Source organism: Megascapheus bottae, chromosome 11 (genome assembly GCF_031878675.1).
Source record: "Megascapheus bottae isolate mThoBot1 chromosome 11, mThoBot2.hap1, whole genome shotgun sequence".
Classification (NCBI taxonomy): Eukaryota; Metazoa; Chordata; class Mammalia; order Rodentia; family Geomyidae; genus Megascapheus; species Megascapheus bottae.
The window spans coordinates 29,445,641-29,464,945 of record NC_143519.1 but is presented as its reverse complement, the minus strand read 5'-3'; the positions used below and the strand labels follow the sequence as shown (position 1 = coordinate 29,464,945).

Here is a 19,305-nt window from a genome sequence, read left to right as displayed (position 1 = left end):
GGATTCCTTACAATAATCCAGTAAGTATAACTCTAGAATTCAAAGGAATAATGATGGTTTAGATACAGAAGCTGCAGATATTTTTTTCTGTAATATGTCTCTGCCTCTCCTTTCTGTTTTGATAGTTATAGTAAAACACATTATGTACTCTGTGGAATTCAGGTACAGATTGTGACCAGTGAAGAAGAATGCATATCCCTGAGGTCAGGGAATAGATGAAAACTCACTGTCCCATTTTCTCTGTTGCTGTGAATATGATGCTGTTCTAAAGATAAAGTCTATTAAAGTTTATATGAAGTGAAAAGAATACATCATCTTTGTGAACTTTTTTCAAGTTCAAATGATTGATGAGGTACAGTTTTTAAATAATAACTTAAACATTTTTAACTGGAAATAACTTCAAAATCTAGATGCAAGTTTAACTATATTTTCCTATGTTTTTTTTTCATTTGGTCTGGTGTAAATTATGAGAATTTTGAAAAAACAGTTATATTGCAAAATAATTAAATTACATGGAGTAGAAATTATAGCGAAAGTATAAAATGGAAAAATTTAGTAAGTTAAAAAGGAAAATTTTGCTTGTTAAGACATTGCCATGAGAAAAAAAGAAATTTGTTATGGCTATAATAGGAAATGGGCTTTTTATAATAGAATTTAAAGAAAAATTTTTGTAACCTGCCATTAAGTGAACTTTCTACTCCGATAATCATTTTGATAGGGTTTTCAGTAAAAAAAAAAAAAAGGAAGAGGGATTTAATTTTTGTTTTAACAAACTAAAACTCATATTAAAGGAAATTTATTATAAAAAATTTGTAATTTTCCTATAAATAGATAAACTATCTACCTTTAATCAAAAGAAAAGAAACTAATGGTGAATAAGGTAGTTACTGTAAGTAAGCAATAATCTTGGTAAATTTCAGAGGGCTGTATGAACATGGTAATTAGTTGTTATTCACTAATCCAAAATAATGTATGGGCAATTGATAAATGTAATCCACAATTATAAATAATATCTTATAAATAGTATTGCAAAATTTAAGGAAATACCTAAAAAGTCATTCTTGAAAATTTGGTAAGATGCGTGCGTGCACACACACGCGCATATGCACACATACACAGAGGAGTCCATTTTTACAAATACACATTTTCTCATGATAGAATATATAGTAGATGTCATTCTTTCTGACAGCAGCATAGAATTTCATTGTGTATAAATACCACATCTTGTTGATCGATTCATCAACTGGAGGACATCTGGGTTAGTTCCATATCTTTGCTATGGTAAATTGTGCTGCAATGAACATCATTGTGTTAGTTGATTTAGTATGTCCTTGTTTCTGGACGATTGGATAAATGCCAAGTAGTGGAATTGCTGGGTCATAGGGGAGTTTTATGTTTAGTCTTTTGAGGAACTGCCATACTGCTTTCCAGGAAATGGAAAGACTTAGAAAAAAATCACATTAAGTGAAATAAACCAGACTCAAAGGAACATAGGCTCGATGGTTTCCCTCATTTGCCATAATCAGTAGAAACCTTGGGCTCTCCTAGCAGAGATTTACAATAGAACAAAACCTAGATACGTAAGGCCATATAGAATGAGGCTGAATGAAAGAACCTCCAGGATATAGAAACAAAAGCCATATAATGAGTGATTGTTGTCCTTAATGTACTATGTTATCTCTCATTTCTTTTGCTGTCTCTTGGTTATCTCATATTGTTACAGTATTTCACCTGATTATCTGATATTTTGGATATAAGCAGATTTGGATATTTGAACTCTGATAGGGAAGGGAGGAAAACAAGATGAAGGGTAGGAGTTGGGGGAGGGAAATGGGGACCAAGACATGAGAAAGGGTATCAATGTATGTGAAGTAATGTACCTTCTATCTGGTGAATACATTGTAACCCTTCTATTAATTATAATAAAAATATATGAAAAAAGAATATATAGCAGAAACAACAAAATGACATGTACTACTATTATATAAAGACAACAACTATCACAAAGTAAAGGCATAGGAAATTTCTATTAAATACAAATAAGAGATGAAATGTATGAATGAGTATAAAATATAGAATAACAAAATAATTGCAACATTTTTGAATGTTAAAAATCTGTAAGTTCAGCTGGGCTTGGTGCGTCACACCTGTAATCCTAGCTACTCAGGGGGCTGAGATCTGAGTATCATAGTTCAAAGCCAGCCTGAGTCCTTGAGACTCTTATCTCCAATTAACCACTAGAAAACCAGAAGTGGCACTGTAGCTCAAGGGATAGGGCAGTAGCCCTGAGCTGAAGAGCTCAGGGACAGCACCCATGCCCAAAGTTCAAGTTCCATGACCAACTACCTCTATCTATCCATTTGTCTGTCTGTCTACATATTTATCTATAAAATATACACAACATTATGTTAACTGCTATTTCTGGTTAAATATATTTAAACTAAAATTTATTTTAGCTTTTTTGTTAACACATTCACCAATTAAAAAGTGCTAAAGTAACCAAGCATTCAAAGGAATAATACAAACAAGTTGAAATTAACTTTAAAATATGTTTTTTTCAATCTCATTTTACTTGCTGAAATAGATTTATTATTAGAAGTTGATGGGGAATGATGGTCTAAGTATATTTATTAGATAATATAAATTAAAATATAGATAAATATTGCAAAAATTACCTATTTAGATAAATATAAATGATTCAGTCAAATGGAAAAACAAATAACAGCACATATAAAAAGAAGAGTGGATTCTTGGTTTAGTTTGAGTAGAGCAGCTCTTCAAGTTAATTCTAGAAGATAGATAATCATAAAACATATTATTTTTATCGAATGTCTCAGGTAAGTCTTTCTTTAAAAAATAATATCTTTATTTAAAACTCATATCTTAAACTTAACATTAACATCTTTGAATCTGTATGTGTATGATCATCTCAACTAAAGCACTTCAATAGATTAACACCAAAATCATGAAAAAGTAGATCTGCCCACAGACACCTCCAAATACTGCTCTAGTATTCTTGTCAAGACTCTAGCTCTTTCAAACATTTTTAGCTCTGCAGCTTTATGCTCCAGTTTTCTATTTTTCACAGAAAGGCCTAACGGAAAACTGACAGAATGGGTCAGATTTAATTGATCAACCTTTGACAATTATTATGTGCCAAAAATTGCATGACCAATATGACCCCAATATTATAAGTCAAATTTTAATTGATGCATAGATTTTCAATGATTCAGGTAAATGAGGTCTATTTCAATGACTTCCTATCTTATTTTTTTCTTCCTATCATCAGATAATACTGAGGCGTGTTGTTCTTAAATATATTACCATCAATAAACCTAACAATTGATTTACTACATCCTCAATGGAATGGTACAAAGAAGTGACTTGATATAAATACCCAGAAATGGAGATTGCTGTGTTTTGAAGCACAATTCAAATGACTAGACTGCACAGTGGGGAAAACTAACTCATCTACAATGCATTACATAAAGCAGAGGCACTGGGGTGAAAGGCCCTGTGGAGAACTCAACAGGACTAAGTAGAACTTGATGAGAGGGGCTGACACCACAGACTGGCTCACATTCATGCTTGGGAGCTGCAAAGGGACAGCAAGTGAAGAGTCTCTAAGGATAATAACTTCGAAATACCTTTCAACCCTTCATCTACCTTCTTGCTCTAGCAAAGGTTAAAAGTGAGTTTGACACCTTGTTCTATTGCCTGCACTTACCTTCAGGTAATAAAAGAGACAATGAAATGTAATAATGGGTCCCTGTGCTTCATGGCACCGTATAACATCTATTACACATCTCTAGAAGTTCAAACATACTCTTCCTGGTGATTTTAAATCACTGAACTATATTTAAAAGAAAATAAAAGAAAACATTAGAGTAGACATGTCACTAGTTCTATGGTTTTTGCCCTTACCATTGAAGTGGGTGGCATCATCTTTAACATTCCTTCTTTCCCGTCTCTGATGACATTGAGATTGCTTTTGATTTCAGTACAGTTTAGGGAAGCCAGGTTTAAACATACTTGTTGAGTTATTTTCCTATTACTTTTATGAATTCTATTAAATAGTTAGCTAAGAAATAAAAGGACATGAATGTAATAAAAGTAGTGAACTTATTTACTGAGTCTCAGTACACTCAAAACATTGAGTTATGGTAGCATAAGAATTGTTTAGACATTTTTCTGAACAAAGAGACAGAGTAGAAGTTCTTATACTTATGTAAAGTACAACCTATTAGCACACTTGAAATATTCTCTTTTTTAATGTAATTCCTACTGGAATAGAGAAATATGTATATCATACATACATGAATCACTATTGTATCATTACTAAAGGTTGCGAATTTATGTTCAAATTACTTCTTTTAGAAAGTAATTTCAATGATCTTTTCTTGTTTGGAGATTTTTACAAGTCCCTTTACTTCCCTCTTTATTGTCGTCTAATATCAGCAAACACTGAGAATTTCATTGCTTGCTTGCTTGCAAATTGCTCTAAGCTATTCATTCCTCCTCTGCCTATTTAGCTAAGGTTGAACATCTGCATGTCACGCTGTTGCAGAATATTTGTGAAAACAAACCTCTAAGAAGTTGCATTGAACACAGTACAGAAAGAGGGCTAAGAAGAAATCCACACCTACTCCAAAAAAAAAAAATGGAGGCCAAATGATTCATGAGTAGAATCACTGGCCAATCCTTGAGGTTGTGTCCATGGTTGGCTAACAATGTTCTGAATTGCAGTGCCTGGAGTTGCCTTGCTCTTTATGAGCAGGCGGGATTGTGGATGCCAATTGACTTTTCAGTCTTCCCAGAGCAATGCTGCATCTGACTCACGCCCATATCAATCCCATCCATCAACGGAAGTCTCTGAGAAAACAAAATAGCAAACAAAACTTTGTACATTATCATTCATGCTTTCACAGAGAGAGTCTTAGATATGATTTGTTTTTAACTAAGAAAATGCACTTCAGGGACCGGGAGTTTGGCCTAGTGGTTAAAGTGCTTGCCTAGCATGCATGAAGACTCGGGTTCGATTCCTCGGTACCACATACATAGAAACAAGCCGGAAGTGGTGCTGAGGCTCAAGTGGTAGAGCTCTAGCCTTGAGAAAGTCCAAGGACAGTGCTCAGGCCCTGAGCTCAAGCCCAGGACTGGCAAAAAAAAAAAAAAAAGAAAATGCACTTCAGAAACAATATTTGGGATATGGACTGCCCCTTAAGCATCATTCACTGAGTCAGCTTCTAGGTAGCTAGGTAAAATGAACTGGGGAGACAATATCCTATGTGTGACAGCAAACTCATGGTGAGTTTGCATTTCAACATTTAAAGATCCAAAGGGATTCATGGAATTTCTTAAACAAAATATTTGAAAGCAAGGGATTAAGATGCGCATTTTTTTCATCTATTTATCACATGTTAAATGCATGAGTTTATGTATGTGTGTGTACATTCATACTTTAAGTGTATACACAGAACAGAAAGTGTAGAGCAACACAATAGTTTAATTCTAAATTGTGAGGTTTTTGCTATATATTTTTATCAATGTCAGTAAACACACACCAACTAGAATTTTTTCATGCTCACTGTATACATTAGTAAGTGGGCATGTAACCACAGCATAAATAATCTATTCATCTTAAGCTCTGGGTTTATGTTACAGCGTCTTTAATTGTGAGGTCATCTTTCTTTTGCAGTGACAGAGAATAGAAAAGAGCAGGAAAAGCTAAAAATAAACTGCTGATAACTACCTGTTAAGCACTACAGCACAGTTCTCAGGGATTAAATGGATTGTGGAAGCATACCTTTATGAAATACCAGCGCTGTGAAATAATTGAGGATCTCTGTATCTCCACAGTATATCACTGCCACTACTAAGACTTTCTGTAAATGTTTCTTTCTATAATAGCCTTGGTATTTATGTGAATTTTCATAAGCTTTCACTATCTAAAAGACAGAAAACTCCCTTTACAGAAGTCATTCTTCTACATTAAAAGACCAGAAAATTGCTAGCCGTTCGGAAGTTTGGTGAAAATACATCCACTATGAGAAAGTGGAGAGATGATGCATACAGACATAGTGAAATAGGGGAATTTTCGGTCTTGGATTCTTTCTAGTATTTGAATTAAAATAATATAGATATTTTATTCGAGATCAAGTGTTCCTTCACTAGTAACTTAGCAATCTTATAATCATTTAATCTTTCTTAATCCAGATGATTATAACCAACAAGTTATAACACATTCTATATTTATAATTGTGTACCTTGCAGAAATAATACATTCTGAACTTGTAATCATACACAAGCATAAGATACTGGTACTCAAAAACATTAGTGTTGGGCCGGGAGTTTAGCCTAGTGGTAGAGTGCTTGCCTAGCATGCACAAAGACCTGGGTTGGATTCCTTGGTACCACATACATAGCAAAAAGCCAGAAATGGTGCTGTCGCTCAAGTGGTAGAGCTCTAGCCTTGAAAAAGCCCAAGGACAGTGCCCAGGCACTCAGTTCAAGGCCCAGGATCGAAAAAAAAAAAATTAGTGTTGATAACACAATCCTTTTCATATGTAAAATAACAATTAAAATTTAAAATAGCTTCATTAGACATGGTTGCTGGGGGCCGAGTAATGCCATGTCTAACTTTGAGCTATATCGTAGGTAATTACTTTCTGCTGAGAGGCAAGGGGCAACAAGGCAAGGCGCACGAGGTGAGGCGCACGAGGTGAGGCGCACAAGGCAAGGCACAAGACTTGATTACAAATGTGTTGTTGCTTTATCACTCTCTGCTGAGACCTATAGTGAGAGTAAACACGGGGACCTCCCTGTCCTGCCCACCTTTGTGCTAATAGGCTCCAGCACCGATATTACCGGGAGGCACTTCTGGAATAGAGGGGGATTTCTGCCTTGCCAAACCTGCCTCAAGCATCTGTTTGTGCTCCAGAGAAGGAGGGCTGGGTGCAGACAGTCAGTGGGCCCCCTCTCCTCTCTTGGCTCAACCTGGTTGGGGCATGTTCTCCCTATTCCTCCTGCTGGTTCAGAGAGACCAGGGACGAACACATGGTGATTCACTCATATTCAGAGCTACATCCTAGGCAACATAGGCAAAGAGTTATTGAGTCTGCATCTCCACAAACGTGCTTAATGTGGTGTTGTATAATTAAAATGTCATAGAAGAAATAAGTAGCATGAATAGAGTCAGAGGCCACCTAGTGTCAAAGAAAACTACATCTTCCTAAAATAATAGATAAGCAGAAAGTTCTATAGTAGAGTACTTGTACAAGGCACGGCGTTCAAATCCATTTCTTTCGAAAACTAAATAAATACAATAAAATAAAATAATGAATTATGAAAAGAAGCCTTTCAACTTTCAACAAATTGAATGTCTAATTCGTTATCTTACTTATCCTTTATGCTTTCTAGCATAAACAGCACAGTCATTTGCATTCTTCCTGAGTGTACAGAAGGGCCATAGCAAGGATATACATATATAAAAAATAAATAATTCGGGATGATTGAGACCTTCTAGAAAAGAATGACAAGCCTTAGAATGCTATATACAGGGCATCTAACTCTTTGCCAGGTTAATTGGTGGTAAGAGTCTCTGGTTTTTCTTCCTGGGTTGGCCTTAAACCTTGACTCTGAAATCTCAGTCTCTTTAGGATGTAGCATGAAAGATGCAAGTCACCAGTACCTGATACAATATTTTGAAAGATAACAATGCTATGTTTCTTGCTCTCTTCATATTAATAAATGAAATCCCAGCCAGGTATGAGAGTTCATTTCTGAATTCCTAGCTACTCAGAAGCCTGAGGTATGAAGATAGTGAGGCCAGCCTGAGAAGGAGAGTGTTAGAGATTCTGGTTTCCAATAATTACCACAAAACCAGGAGTTGAGTTATGGATTAAACTAGTAGAGTGGCCTTGTGGGAAAAAAAAAATCTAAGCCTAATTGCTCAAAGTACATGCACAGAAACTTGACTAATTAAATTTCTATACAAGCAAACAAGTCCTAAAAGCTATTGTTCCATATGTATAATATTTCTAAAAGTTTTCTAAGTATTATGACTACAAAAGAACAGTAAGAGAGTCGGGCATGCTGGCTCCTGCCTGTAATCCTAGCTAATCTGAGGATCACAGTTCAAAGCCAGCCCGGGCACTAAAAATGTAGACTCTTACCTCCAATTAATCACTAGAAATTGGAAGGTGGGGCTGTGGCTCAAGGAGTAGAGGGGTAGCCATGAGCTGAAGAGCTCAGAAACAGTGCCCAGGCCCAGAGTTCAAGCCCCATGACCCACAAAAATAAAAAATAAATAAACAAATAAAATTTAATAAATAAGAGGAGAAATGATAGCTTTATTATATGTGACAAGAGTTATCAAGTGTTATAGATATATAAAAAACTACGTTCTTTGAAATGGGACAAGAAACTACTAGGAAAATAACAGATGATGAATAGTTTCAACAGCATAAAATATCAAATGCTAATGAATTCATAAGGAGGATTGCAACAACAGACATATCAGTCTTACCTCTTGGAATGTGAACTTAGTATGAATAAGGGTGTTTTTGACTTAAATTGAAAGCTTTCACTGCCTTATGACTCAGTAGTTAAACTTTCAATAGATTGTTTTCAAGTAAGAGTAAGAGATGCTCACAAAATCATGTACAGCATATAACATGATCGGTAGGTGACATCTTAAATATACAGCCTGAAAAAGAAGCTTATAAACCTCAGAATCAGAGTAACTTTCCAATTGGTATAGAATCTCATCTATAGCAAAAGCACATAAAGCTTCATTTTTAAAATTTTTCATTCGTATTTTATATTTTTCTATATACATTTACTGTATATCTCTTTTGCTTCTTGAGTATGGGAAGCTGTTAAAAAATAACACTGAAGTAATGTACAGAAGACAAGAAGCTGGGTAGTTTAACCAACACTGTTAGAATACTCAGGAGAATAGAGATGCCTACAGATATCAAAGCCTGACTAAGGAGTTTCTACACCATTGAGTAGGCTGTAGGGACTCATTGAAGTTCTCTGAGCAGGGAATTCACACAGTCAATTCAATAGTTAAGTGCAGTGAACAAGCTTGCATCTAGTTGCAACGAGTCCAATTGCGATCACATTACAGAAGTTATGGTGCTGTGAGAATTTAGTGATCTTAGCAATGTAACCTCTGAAATTTCAAGCTAATAGAATAGATTTCATGAATCAATTTTAGATTAGCTGCTCAGAAGGAGGCTTTGTTACCAACTTCCATAGGACCAAAAAGCAATCTCATCTTTGTGTTCCTCACTGTTGTCTCTTGAAAAGAAATAGGGGAGTTCCTGTGCTTCCCATTAACAACCAAACTCTAGCACAACATCTACAAACTGGGTGCTGGAGATTCAAGCTTATTTCTGTTGGTTTTAGACCACTTTTAACTTGGCAAAAATAATAAGAAATGTGGATATCTGTTTGTTATAACTTGTGAGTCTGCATTGGAATGTTGTAATTCAACTAAAGCAATATTAATGGACCAAATAATGAATTCTTAGACAGTAAAGGTCCATTAGGCACCTACAGTATTGTCAGGTCAGCTAAATTGTGGATTCATTCTGCATCTCCTGCTCTACCTCTCTGTTTTTGCCCATCTTCTTTCCAAATTACAGGTTTTGGTATGTGATCCTACAGGATGTTCAATTTTCTTAACAAAATCATTTACAAATTTTTCCTTTTGACACCTGAGCATATCTGTCTATACAGTGGAATGGTTTTAACCTTCAGAATCCCTCTTATTCTATAAAAATAAGTCATAGTTTTACTTTAAAATCATTTCTACTCACTGCCATAAAGACCATCTTTGAAGTTTCTTTTAAATGATCACCATATTTTTACACTCAAATTTCATGTCTATAATCTTGTGTCTTTCCACTAAGACTCTTTTTATTTATTCTCCTTAAGTAGTCATTAAAAGGAGTTTAAATTCAACCTGTCAGTTTGAGAATGGAGTGCATCTTCTTCAATATCATCACATTCATCATTCTCCCACCTCTGTCATAAACCTAAATACCCCCCGCCTCAATTTATCTATCTGTCTGTCCATCTACCTATCTACAGACATCTACAGATATCTATATTTAGAATGATGATGTATAGATATCTATAGACAGACACATCTAGATATATGCGTGTATGACTGACGTATACATGACATGACTGATATATATGATTTACACATATATATGTATGCATATATGACACACATGTATACACATGTGTATATGTATGTGCAAGAGAGAAGAAGAAGAAGAAGAAGACAGTGACGACGACGATGACGACGACGATGACGACGAAGAAGAAGAAGAACAAGAAAAGAACAAGAAGAAGAAGAAAAGAGAGAGAAAAAAATGATTGGCCCACCTTTTTGTTTACATTTGTTTGTCCCACAACACCTGCCCTAAGATCTTGTAAACCTGGGGAATTGATGACACAGGGAGGTCAGTCTACTTTGACCAACTGGCGATAAAGATTTAGCGGGGAAATTGTTTAAGTAAGGATGCTAAGTAGGCATAGTATAAGTTAACAGACACTAACACTCTTTCAAAATTAAAACAAAATATCTTTGGAGTCTCTCTTACTCATTCAGTATTCTCTGTTCATTCATAGTTTGTTCACAGATAAATTTACAATCATAATTTAAAACAGTATACATTTTGCAGCAAAGAAAACATACTGGACATTGCTTTCTTTGCTGGCTGAGCATAAACTTAGCTAGACAAATGGAAGATATTGTAATGTCAGTAATTCAAAAACTCTAAATTTTGAAAAAAAAACTCAGAGATCAGAAAATTTAACCCTGCCCATAAAACACCATACACTTGGTCTCCAAGTTTTCAGTACCACACTCCAGTTTACTGGAAAAGAATGGATCCTTGGCAGGAAAGTACTGACATAAATAATTCTACATATTCAGAGATGAAGTGAGTATGTGAATTAACTCTTATAAGACTTGGGTATTAAAAATAACTTGAACATTTTAAAATTTAGTTTTACAAAATACAGGGTTTTTGATACTAATAGGTATCCTACTTGAGAATGAGTAAAAATTAGAAGGATGTAGAATTTTGAAACATTGAATTTTTTTTTCTTTTTGCTTTGACTTTTCATTTATTATTTGGTCTTTCTTAATATCCAGATTCTATTTTATTCATGACCATTAAGTATATACATAATATTCATTACTTATCTTTGACAATCAAGGTATTTACAGGGAATGACATTTAGATTTAGTACATGATATATGTGATATTTATGTCTTACATCATTAAAATCAATAATACCAGAAATATGAACATACATTTATAAATTATTATATAGAATAAGGAGATAAACCTAAAATACATGTGGATATATATCTGCATCTATATAGTAGTGTGCTATCTAGGTAAATAATTTCTTTTGTATTTGAATCAGCTAAAATATTGAGCATTTTACAGGCAGCCACTAAAGTGGTCATTTTATTGACCAGCTCTTTAATTTTTCAAATGTTATAATTAGGAAATAAAGAAGAAGTTTGGACAAATCAAGTTGTAATAAACTCACCCTAAAAAGGAAGGAAATAATATTAGTACCTTGGATGTTTAAAGATTTATTATGAATATTAAACTTTTAGAGTGCAAAATATTCAGACTTTGCTCAGATTTAACTGTTTTATTTTACAATGTTTTATATAAATTGAAAAATGTTAGAATTATTATTATTATTATTATTATTATTGGTTACGAGGCTTGAAGTCAGGGCCTGTGTATTGTCCTTGAGCTCTTTTTGCTCAAGACTACCGCTCTACCTCTTTGAGATGACTTTGAGCATCTATCCTCATACCTCAGCCTCCTGAATAACTAGGATTACATGTGTGAGCAACTAGCAACCTCCCATAAGTAATAGATTTTAAGCTTATCTTAAAGCATTGACTTTTTCTAGAAGTTATATATTTGATACAAAAAAGTTCCTTTTCTGTAAGAGAAACAGCAAATTAGTCATTTCAAATTATTAGGATTTCAACTTTTATGAAGAAAATTAGTGCTTAATGTACTTAATGTCATCCTTTTTTTCCCTTCCATTGGTCCTGGGCTTGACTTCAGAGCCTGCACTGTCTGAGTTGGTTTTTTTGTTTTGTTTTCTTTTCTTTTCTCCCTCAAATCTAGCACTCAACCACTTGAGCCACACCTTCACATTTTTGGTGATGAAGGTGATTAATTGAAGAAAAGAGTTTCCTTCCTGGAAAGGTTTTGAGCCTTAATCCTCAAATCTCAGCCTTCTGAGTGGCAAGGATTGCAGGCATGAAACCAGGGATCCCAAAGCATACTAATTTTAATTTTTTAATTTGATGCAGTTAGGATAATGTAATCGTCCCTCAGGATACATTATCATTTAAGATAATTGAAATAACTAAATGATACCCACAGACCATTAACTAGTAAGCAGATAGCAAGACAATATGGAACTGAAGATCATGCTTATTAACCAGTGTGCTGTATTTTAAATCATAGCAGTTAATGAGAAGAAGGAAGATGCATTCAAAAAGCCATCAAGGCCTAAGCAAAAACAAGCTTGTTTCATTATTTACAGTGTAGAAAAAAACATTAGGAAAGCATTAAAATCCACTTTGAGAGAAGAAACTAACCTCTGCTTGCAACACTACTACTGTACAATGTATAACCCATTACAAGCATTTTGTTGCAAAAATTAAAAATATTTCAGTAATATATAGCAAAATCTAATGAAATTCACACATTTGACATGAAAATAAACTTTTTGTTATGAATAAGCCCACAGTTTTGGTGAAACTATTATATTAAATAACAACTAAAAGGGGAAATCAAACATTTAAATAAATCTTAATAATTATTATTATTAAAATAAATATATATTTAAGAAAGTATGCACATTTTTTCACCTTATAAATGTTATAAACAATAGCATTACTGTGTGAAGCCAGACAGCTAAATTACTAATTAGGCCGTGAAAGATATTCTACCTGGATATTAGCAATTTCACTGATGTCCAGGTTTGTTATATTCTGTCCAGACAATATTAATGAAAACCCTGTGTTGTACTTTAATATGTATGAACTCAGCATAGTGTTTACAAAACATCAATTCAGAATGAAAAAAATTCTAAAATTGTTTTTCATCAGAGCCTAAGGTGCTATACATTCACACTCATCTGAAAATTTAAAGATGTCATGGGAATTAGGCACATTTCATGAGGAAAAATAAAAAAACAACAAACAAAAAGTAATGACTATGTGAAATTGGATTCCTGTACGATTACCTCTGTTGTATTTCCCCCCTTCCACGGTCTTTTCCCCATGTTAGGCCTCAAATTATTTTTCTGTAGAAGGTTTTGATTTATTTTGGGATTGTATTTTTTTCAGTGAAAATTTAAGTAATTGTTTGTTATGAACATGCTCAAATTCATTTTGCTAAGATAGTAATGTAGCCTAATCATATAGCTTGCATATTTCATTTTTCATATGTAACGGTCTTTTATTGGTATGCTTATAGATTTGGTTCAAGTCTGGACTACTTGCCTATTTTATAATCACACATAAATCTTCACTACTGATTTTTAAAAGGTTTCCCTAAAATGTGTTCCTAATACTTCTAATCTGCAATCAATATTTATGCTCACCATTTGAAAATACTCTAGAAAATACTAATATTTCACATCCTAATAACATAAGAATTATTCTAAAGTACTTTTCCAAGTAAGACTAAATTGACTATCAAGCTATTTTAAAAATAGCAAGACATTTATGTTACATCAAAATATTTCTTTTGACTAATAAAAATAGCTGAGTCAAATGTTTGTAAAATTTCCCTATTTGGTTTTTACATAAGCTATTTTTGTACCTTGAAAGCTCTTCTGTGTTTGTTTTGCTAACTTACAAATGGTAAAAAATAAATAAATAAAGGCATTTATAGTGCATACTGAGCAAAGTACACATGCCTTTTAAACTCTGTTATTCAACATCACTGTATTTCACAATGACCAATGAGCATTGACTAGGCACAAAACACTCACTTCATGTACTACATTTCTGTATTATTTTAAACATGTTGGTAAACTAAATATTTAAAAGGGTTCTCAATTTAATTGAGGTATGTTTACACCAATTTGCAATAATATGATAATAGAATGATAAACTCAATCGGCTTGATGATAATGGAAATAAGAAGAGATAAAGCTCATAGTATTTTCCCTCATTTTTTATCCAATGAAAAATTTTTCATGCTTTCTTTTTCTGTGTCTGAAGTACAGAAGAAGCAAACGTGCTTCAAGCATACTAGGTGAGTACTCTACGACTTGGCTACACTCCCAGCCCTTTACTTTTTATGTTGTAAAGTGGTATTGCTTAGAATTTGCTTTACTTTTAAGTTCACAGTACATTTTCAAGCTTGTGAAATATTTTGAAATATAATTCCTGCCTGTGCCCAGTTTATCTGGTTCAGCTCTTCACAACTATTATCATCTTTGCTTTAGATTTTGTTTCTAATTCATATAATCTGAGTTACTGGGTAATGGAGAAAGAATTGTTCATAACACAGGCTAATTATTGCTGTTTTTAGTCAACCATGCATTAATGCCCATAGCTACGGATCAAATGCAGCACAATGTTTCAAATGTATGTCTATGATGCTCTGTGGCCATTGTCTCTGTAGATTATTTTGGAATGAGTTGTATCAGAAATTAGCAGTGTTTAGTAATGATAATTACATTTATATTTTGCCTCTGGTTTGGCCTGGATTTGAGCTTCAACTTTTGCTAATCACATCAGTAGGAGATTTCTGTGGAAGCAGTATACTGCCACCATAATTGGACTTTTGAAATTCTGAAAATATTATTTACTTTCCTTCTTCTGGTGGTTGGACTCTTGGAAACAATGCATGTGTCCAGTAGTTCATGAAGAGTGGGGGAGAGTTAGAGGTCAAAGTATCTTTTCCTAGAGACTCTGAATACTTTTCAATGTAAATTGTTCTTCTCCTGCTTTTCTCAAATAGAGATTTCCCCTAAGTATTTTTTGTCTTTTTAGTACTCAAATATTTTAAAGTGATCAAATTCTATATAACAGACATAAAAATATAACATTTTATCAAAGTAACTTCTGTCCAATGGGATGTAATTGAACATACTTATGTAGATATTGACACATTTTGGATTTTTATTTTATTTGAATATTTTTATTGTTTTTTTCTATTTGATTTCATCATTTTTTACCTGACCTTAATGTGTAGGTTTGTAGAGTATCCTCTTATTAGATGTAATGATTGAATGATTCTATCATTAATTAATAAATTGAAGCTCTGCATTCCTTCAAATATATATATATATATATATATATATCAGAGTTTAAAAGTAGTACCCAAAGCACTAAATAGTTTCACCCATGTATGAATAATATCCTCATGTTTCACTTTCCACAGCTGAAAGGGGGATTGAAAACTGTGTGTTTTCTTTTTATTTTCTTCATTTTACTGTCAAGGTGATGAACAGAGGGGTTACCATTCCATACATAAGGTATGTGTTTGTGGTGCGGCGATATGACTTTGAGTTTTATTTTTAACCAGTGGGCTTACAGTTCATATAAAGAAACTGGGAATGTTGTCAGCTCTTTCTCCTGCCTTTTTGAGAAGGATAAGTGGAAAAACACCTGAAACCAACTTAAACTGGTAATAGAGTTAAAAGTTAGAAAGCATTTGGAATTACAATGGGAATAATAGTATATTTGGGTTATCACTTACTTTGATTTTCTTTTTCTTGTTTTTTGACTAGGAGATCACTTTTTTCCCCTGGCTTTATTCCATATTTTAAATTAGTGACTTCATGCCTGCATGAACTGGCAAACAACTGGGCAAACAATGACGATTATTTCATGTATTTCTATTCAATTCCTAATAATAAACATTAATTTACTGTTTGTATCTTTTTTAAACTGATAATAATACAAACTAGAGAATACTGGAAATACAATCACACAAAATTATAGGAAATTAGATAAAATTACTTATATTCCTAATTTATACATGTTACATGTAGTTACTTCCTAATTTTTAAAAATACTGATGTAGGTTGGTGAAGATCTTCTCCCACTCTGTAGGCTTCCTAATTAATTTACTAGCTATGTCCTTTGCCATACAAAAGCTCCGCAGTTTAATGCAGTCCCACTTCACCAACCAAACAACGGACAAAGGCCTCATATCTAAAATATATCAACAACTCAAAAAATTGAATCACTCCAAAACTAATCTCCAAAGTAACAACCATCCCATTAAAGAATGGGCCAAAGACTTAAAGAGAGTCTTCTCTGAAGAAGAAACAAAAATGGCCTATAGACACATGAAGAAATGCTCAACATCTCTGGTCATAAAAGAAATGCAAATCAAAACAACTCTAAGATTCCACCTCACTCCAATTAGAATGGCCAGGATCAGGAAAACGAATAATAACAGATGCTGGAGGGGATGTGGCCAGGAGGGATCACTACTACACTGTTGGTGGGAGTGCAAACTCGTTCAACCACTATGGAAAGCAGTGTGGCAGTGCCTCAAAAGGCTAAACATAGAACTCCCCTATGACCCGGCAATTCCACCACTTGGCATTTACCCAACCATCCAGAAACAAGGGCATACTAAATCCACTAGCACAACAATGTTCATTGCAGCACTATTTACCATAGCAAAGATATGGAACCAACCCAGATGCCCTTCAGTTGATGAGTGGATCAACAAGATGTGGTATTCATACACAATGGAATACTATGCTGCAGTCAGAAAGAATGACAATGCCCCATTTGTAAGGAAATGGAAAGACTTAGAAAAATCATATTAAGTGAAGCAAGCCAGATTCAAAGGAACATAGGCTCAATGGTTTCCCTCATTTGTCATAATCAGTAGAAACCTTGGGCTCTCCTAGCAGAGAGTCACAATAGAACAAAATGTAGATTCATAAGGCCATATAGAATGATGCTAAATGAAAGGACCTTCAGGATACAGAAACAAAAGCCATATAATGAGTGATTGTTGTCCTTAATGTACTATGTTATCTCTCATCTCTTTTGCTATCCCTTGGTTATCTCATATTGTTATTTCTCCTGGTTATCTGATATCTTGAATATATGCATATTTGGTTGTTTGAAGTCGGATAGGGAAGGGAGGAAAACAAGATGAGGGGCTGGGGTGGGGGAGGGAAATGGGGACCAAGACACAAGAAAGGGTATCAATGTATGTGAAATAATGCACCATCTTTCTGGCGAATATAATGTAAGCCTTCTATTAATTACAATAAAAATATATGAAAAAAATAAAAATACTGATGTAATAATTGGCTGCTTAAAGTATTGGATATATTTTTTGAAAATCAACTGGAGATTTTCATAGCTTCTTCCAGCACTTATTAGGTCATGAAATAAAAGAAGGAAAATATTAGTAACATTAATTCAAATATCATTTAAATGAATTCATGATATCTGAATGGAATAAATTATTTTTGTAACAAATTTGATTTAAAAACATCGATTCTTGATGTGTCATACTCAATGTAGTTTAAACAAATGAGTAAGTAGTCACTGATATTTCCTAAGTTCACATGATTGAAATAAAGCTAGGTACATTATGAAAATCAAACCTATCACCCATTTGTCCTGTTCAGCATAAAAATACAAGAAGATACTTTTGAAATCATTGTGTTCAAGGTGAAGAAAGAAGAGGTTAATTCAAAATTTTATGCTCCGACGAACCCAATATACATACTTTCCCTAAAGCAAAAACAAATGCACCTCAGAAATGCAATCAGGGCATCAAATCTATTCTAGCAAACTTATTGTGCCAACCCATTATTAATGTTGCCTCTCAGGGAATTTCTGTTTCCACATGAGCTGGGCCAAATTTTATTCACAACTTTATATTGCCATACATCGATATTATCCATTAAAAAGGAAGAAAGAAACCTAAAGCAAAAGTCGAAAAACTTTGAGAATTGCTTAGAATTTTTTTTAGACAGACTTTTTTTAATGTCCTTACAAACTTACAGTGAACTTTCAATAATGACACTAATTGGTGGGAAACTTGACAAGTTACAGATAAAATGAGTTGTCTTTGTAGGGGCGCAAATCTGTAGATCCATCTTTCTGCATTCTTTCGCATGCCAATCATTGAAAATACTGCTGATCAGACCAGGCTGAATTGAGCCATTGAAGGGGAGAGTAGGGAATTAATTGTGTTCTCTTGCATCTTTCCCTCCTGCCAAAGAAAAGCACTATTGTCCTCTTTCCCTTTCAGACTGAAGGATCCTTGCCAACTTCATTGAGAAAGTCAAACTGCATATCCAAGTAGAAGTACGGAGAAAGTTCACACCATTTTGTTTGGGGAGAGAGGCTTATGATGAGTTCTAAGTATAAGCATCATTGAGCATAGTATTTGAAGTTTTTGCTAAGAGGTGCTTTAGGAAAAATGAATGTCACAAAAAAGAATAGAAAAAGCAAGGTAAACACTGACAGGCTTAAGAAAGTTACATTGGATGCTATGAAAATGCATTTATTTGTAACACAGGTGCTGAACCATAAAGTACACTTTTTCTAAAGTAGTATTATAAATTTCCACTTTCACAGATGAAAGAGTATAGTTGTTTCTTAAAACACTTTCTTTAGTGTGACCCAATTAAGGATGTAAATTAAAAAAGATCCTAAGTCACACAAATGTCAAATCTCAAATATAATTTATATTTGGAGAGTTGAAAAGTAAACATGTGGATATAAGAACTATTCAATGACTCAGTTTCCTGGATGCTTAGGCTGACATTCAAAGGTGACATTCAAAGAAAAGTCCATCACTGAGTAAATAAAAGAGAATATTAAATTTTCAATACCAATTTTGCCTAAACTAAATAAAATTTCTCACCTAAGCTGGCAGTTAAATTACTGAGAGTAATTATAGCACATGCTGAAATAATAGTAATGAAAGAGTTAACTTGAGCAAAGTTAAATGATTTTAGGTTATACATTTATCTACTTTTCTTTAGAAACACAGTCTTGCATACTGCAGAACATTTTGCTGTAGATATTGAACACAAGGATACACCTATCCAAGCCAAGCAGATTGAATGTTACTTTCATTACTGTAAATGACTTTCTAGCTCTTGGCAGTTTTAAAACATTTGGAGTGATCTAGCTTATTTGCTGTTCCCATTTGAAACCCTTTTCCCACAGTTGCTGTAATGACACAATATTGTTTATTAATTTATTTTTATTTTGTTTTGTAGAAG

General features: G+C 33.7%; 1 protein-coding gene across 6 annotated transcripts in view; it reads right to left on the bottom strand.

Annotated features, from left to right (window-relative positions):
* The window catches only part of Pcdh9 (protocadherin 9), an 832,893-nt gene that overhangs the window by 705,958 nt on the left and 107,630 nt on the right, over positions 1-19,305 (bottom strand). Inside the window, exon 3 of one of the 6 annotated variants that reach the window (XM_090342056.1) lies at positions 4,753-4,872. The exons of the other annotated variants lie outside the window; for them this stretch is intronic. Coding sequence (XP_090198182.1) covers positions 4,768-4,872 — 105 coding nt within the window. The 3' untranslated portion in view covers positions 4,753-4,767. Of the gene's footprint in view, positions 1-4,752; positions 4,873-19,305 lie in introns of those variants that run through there. 6 annotated transcript variants of the gene reach the window in all.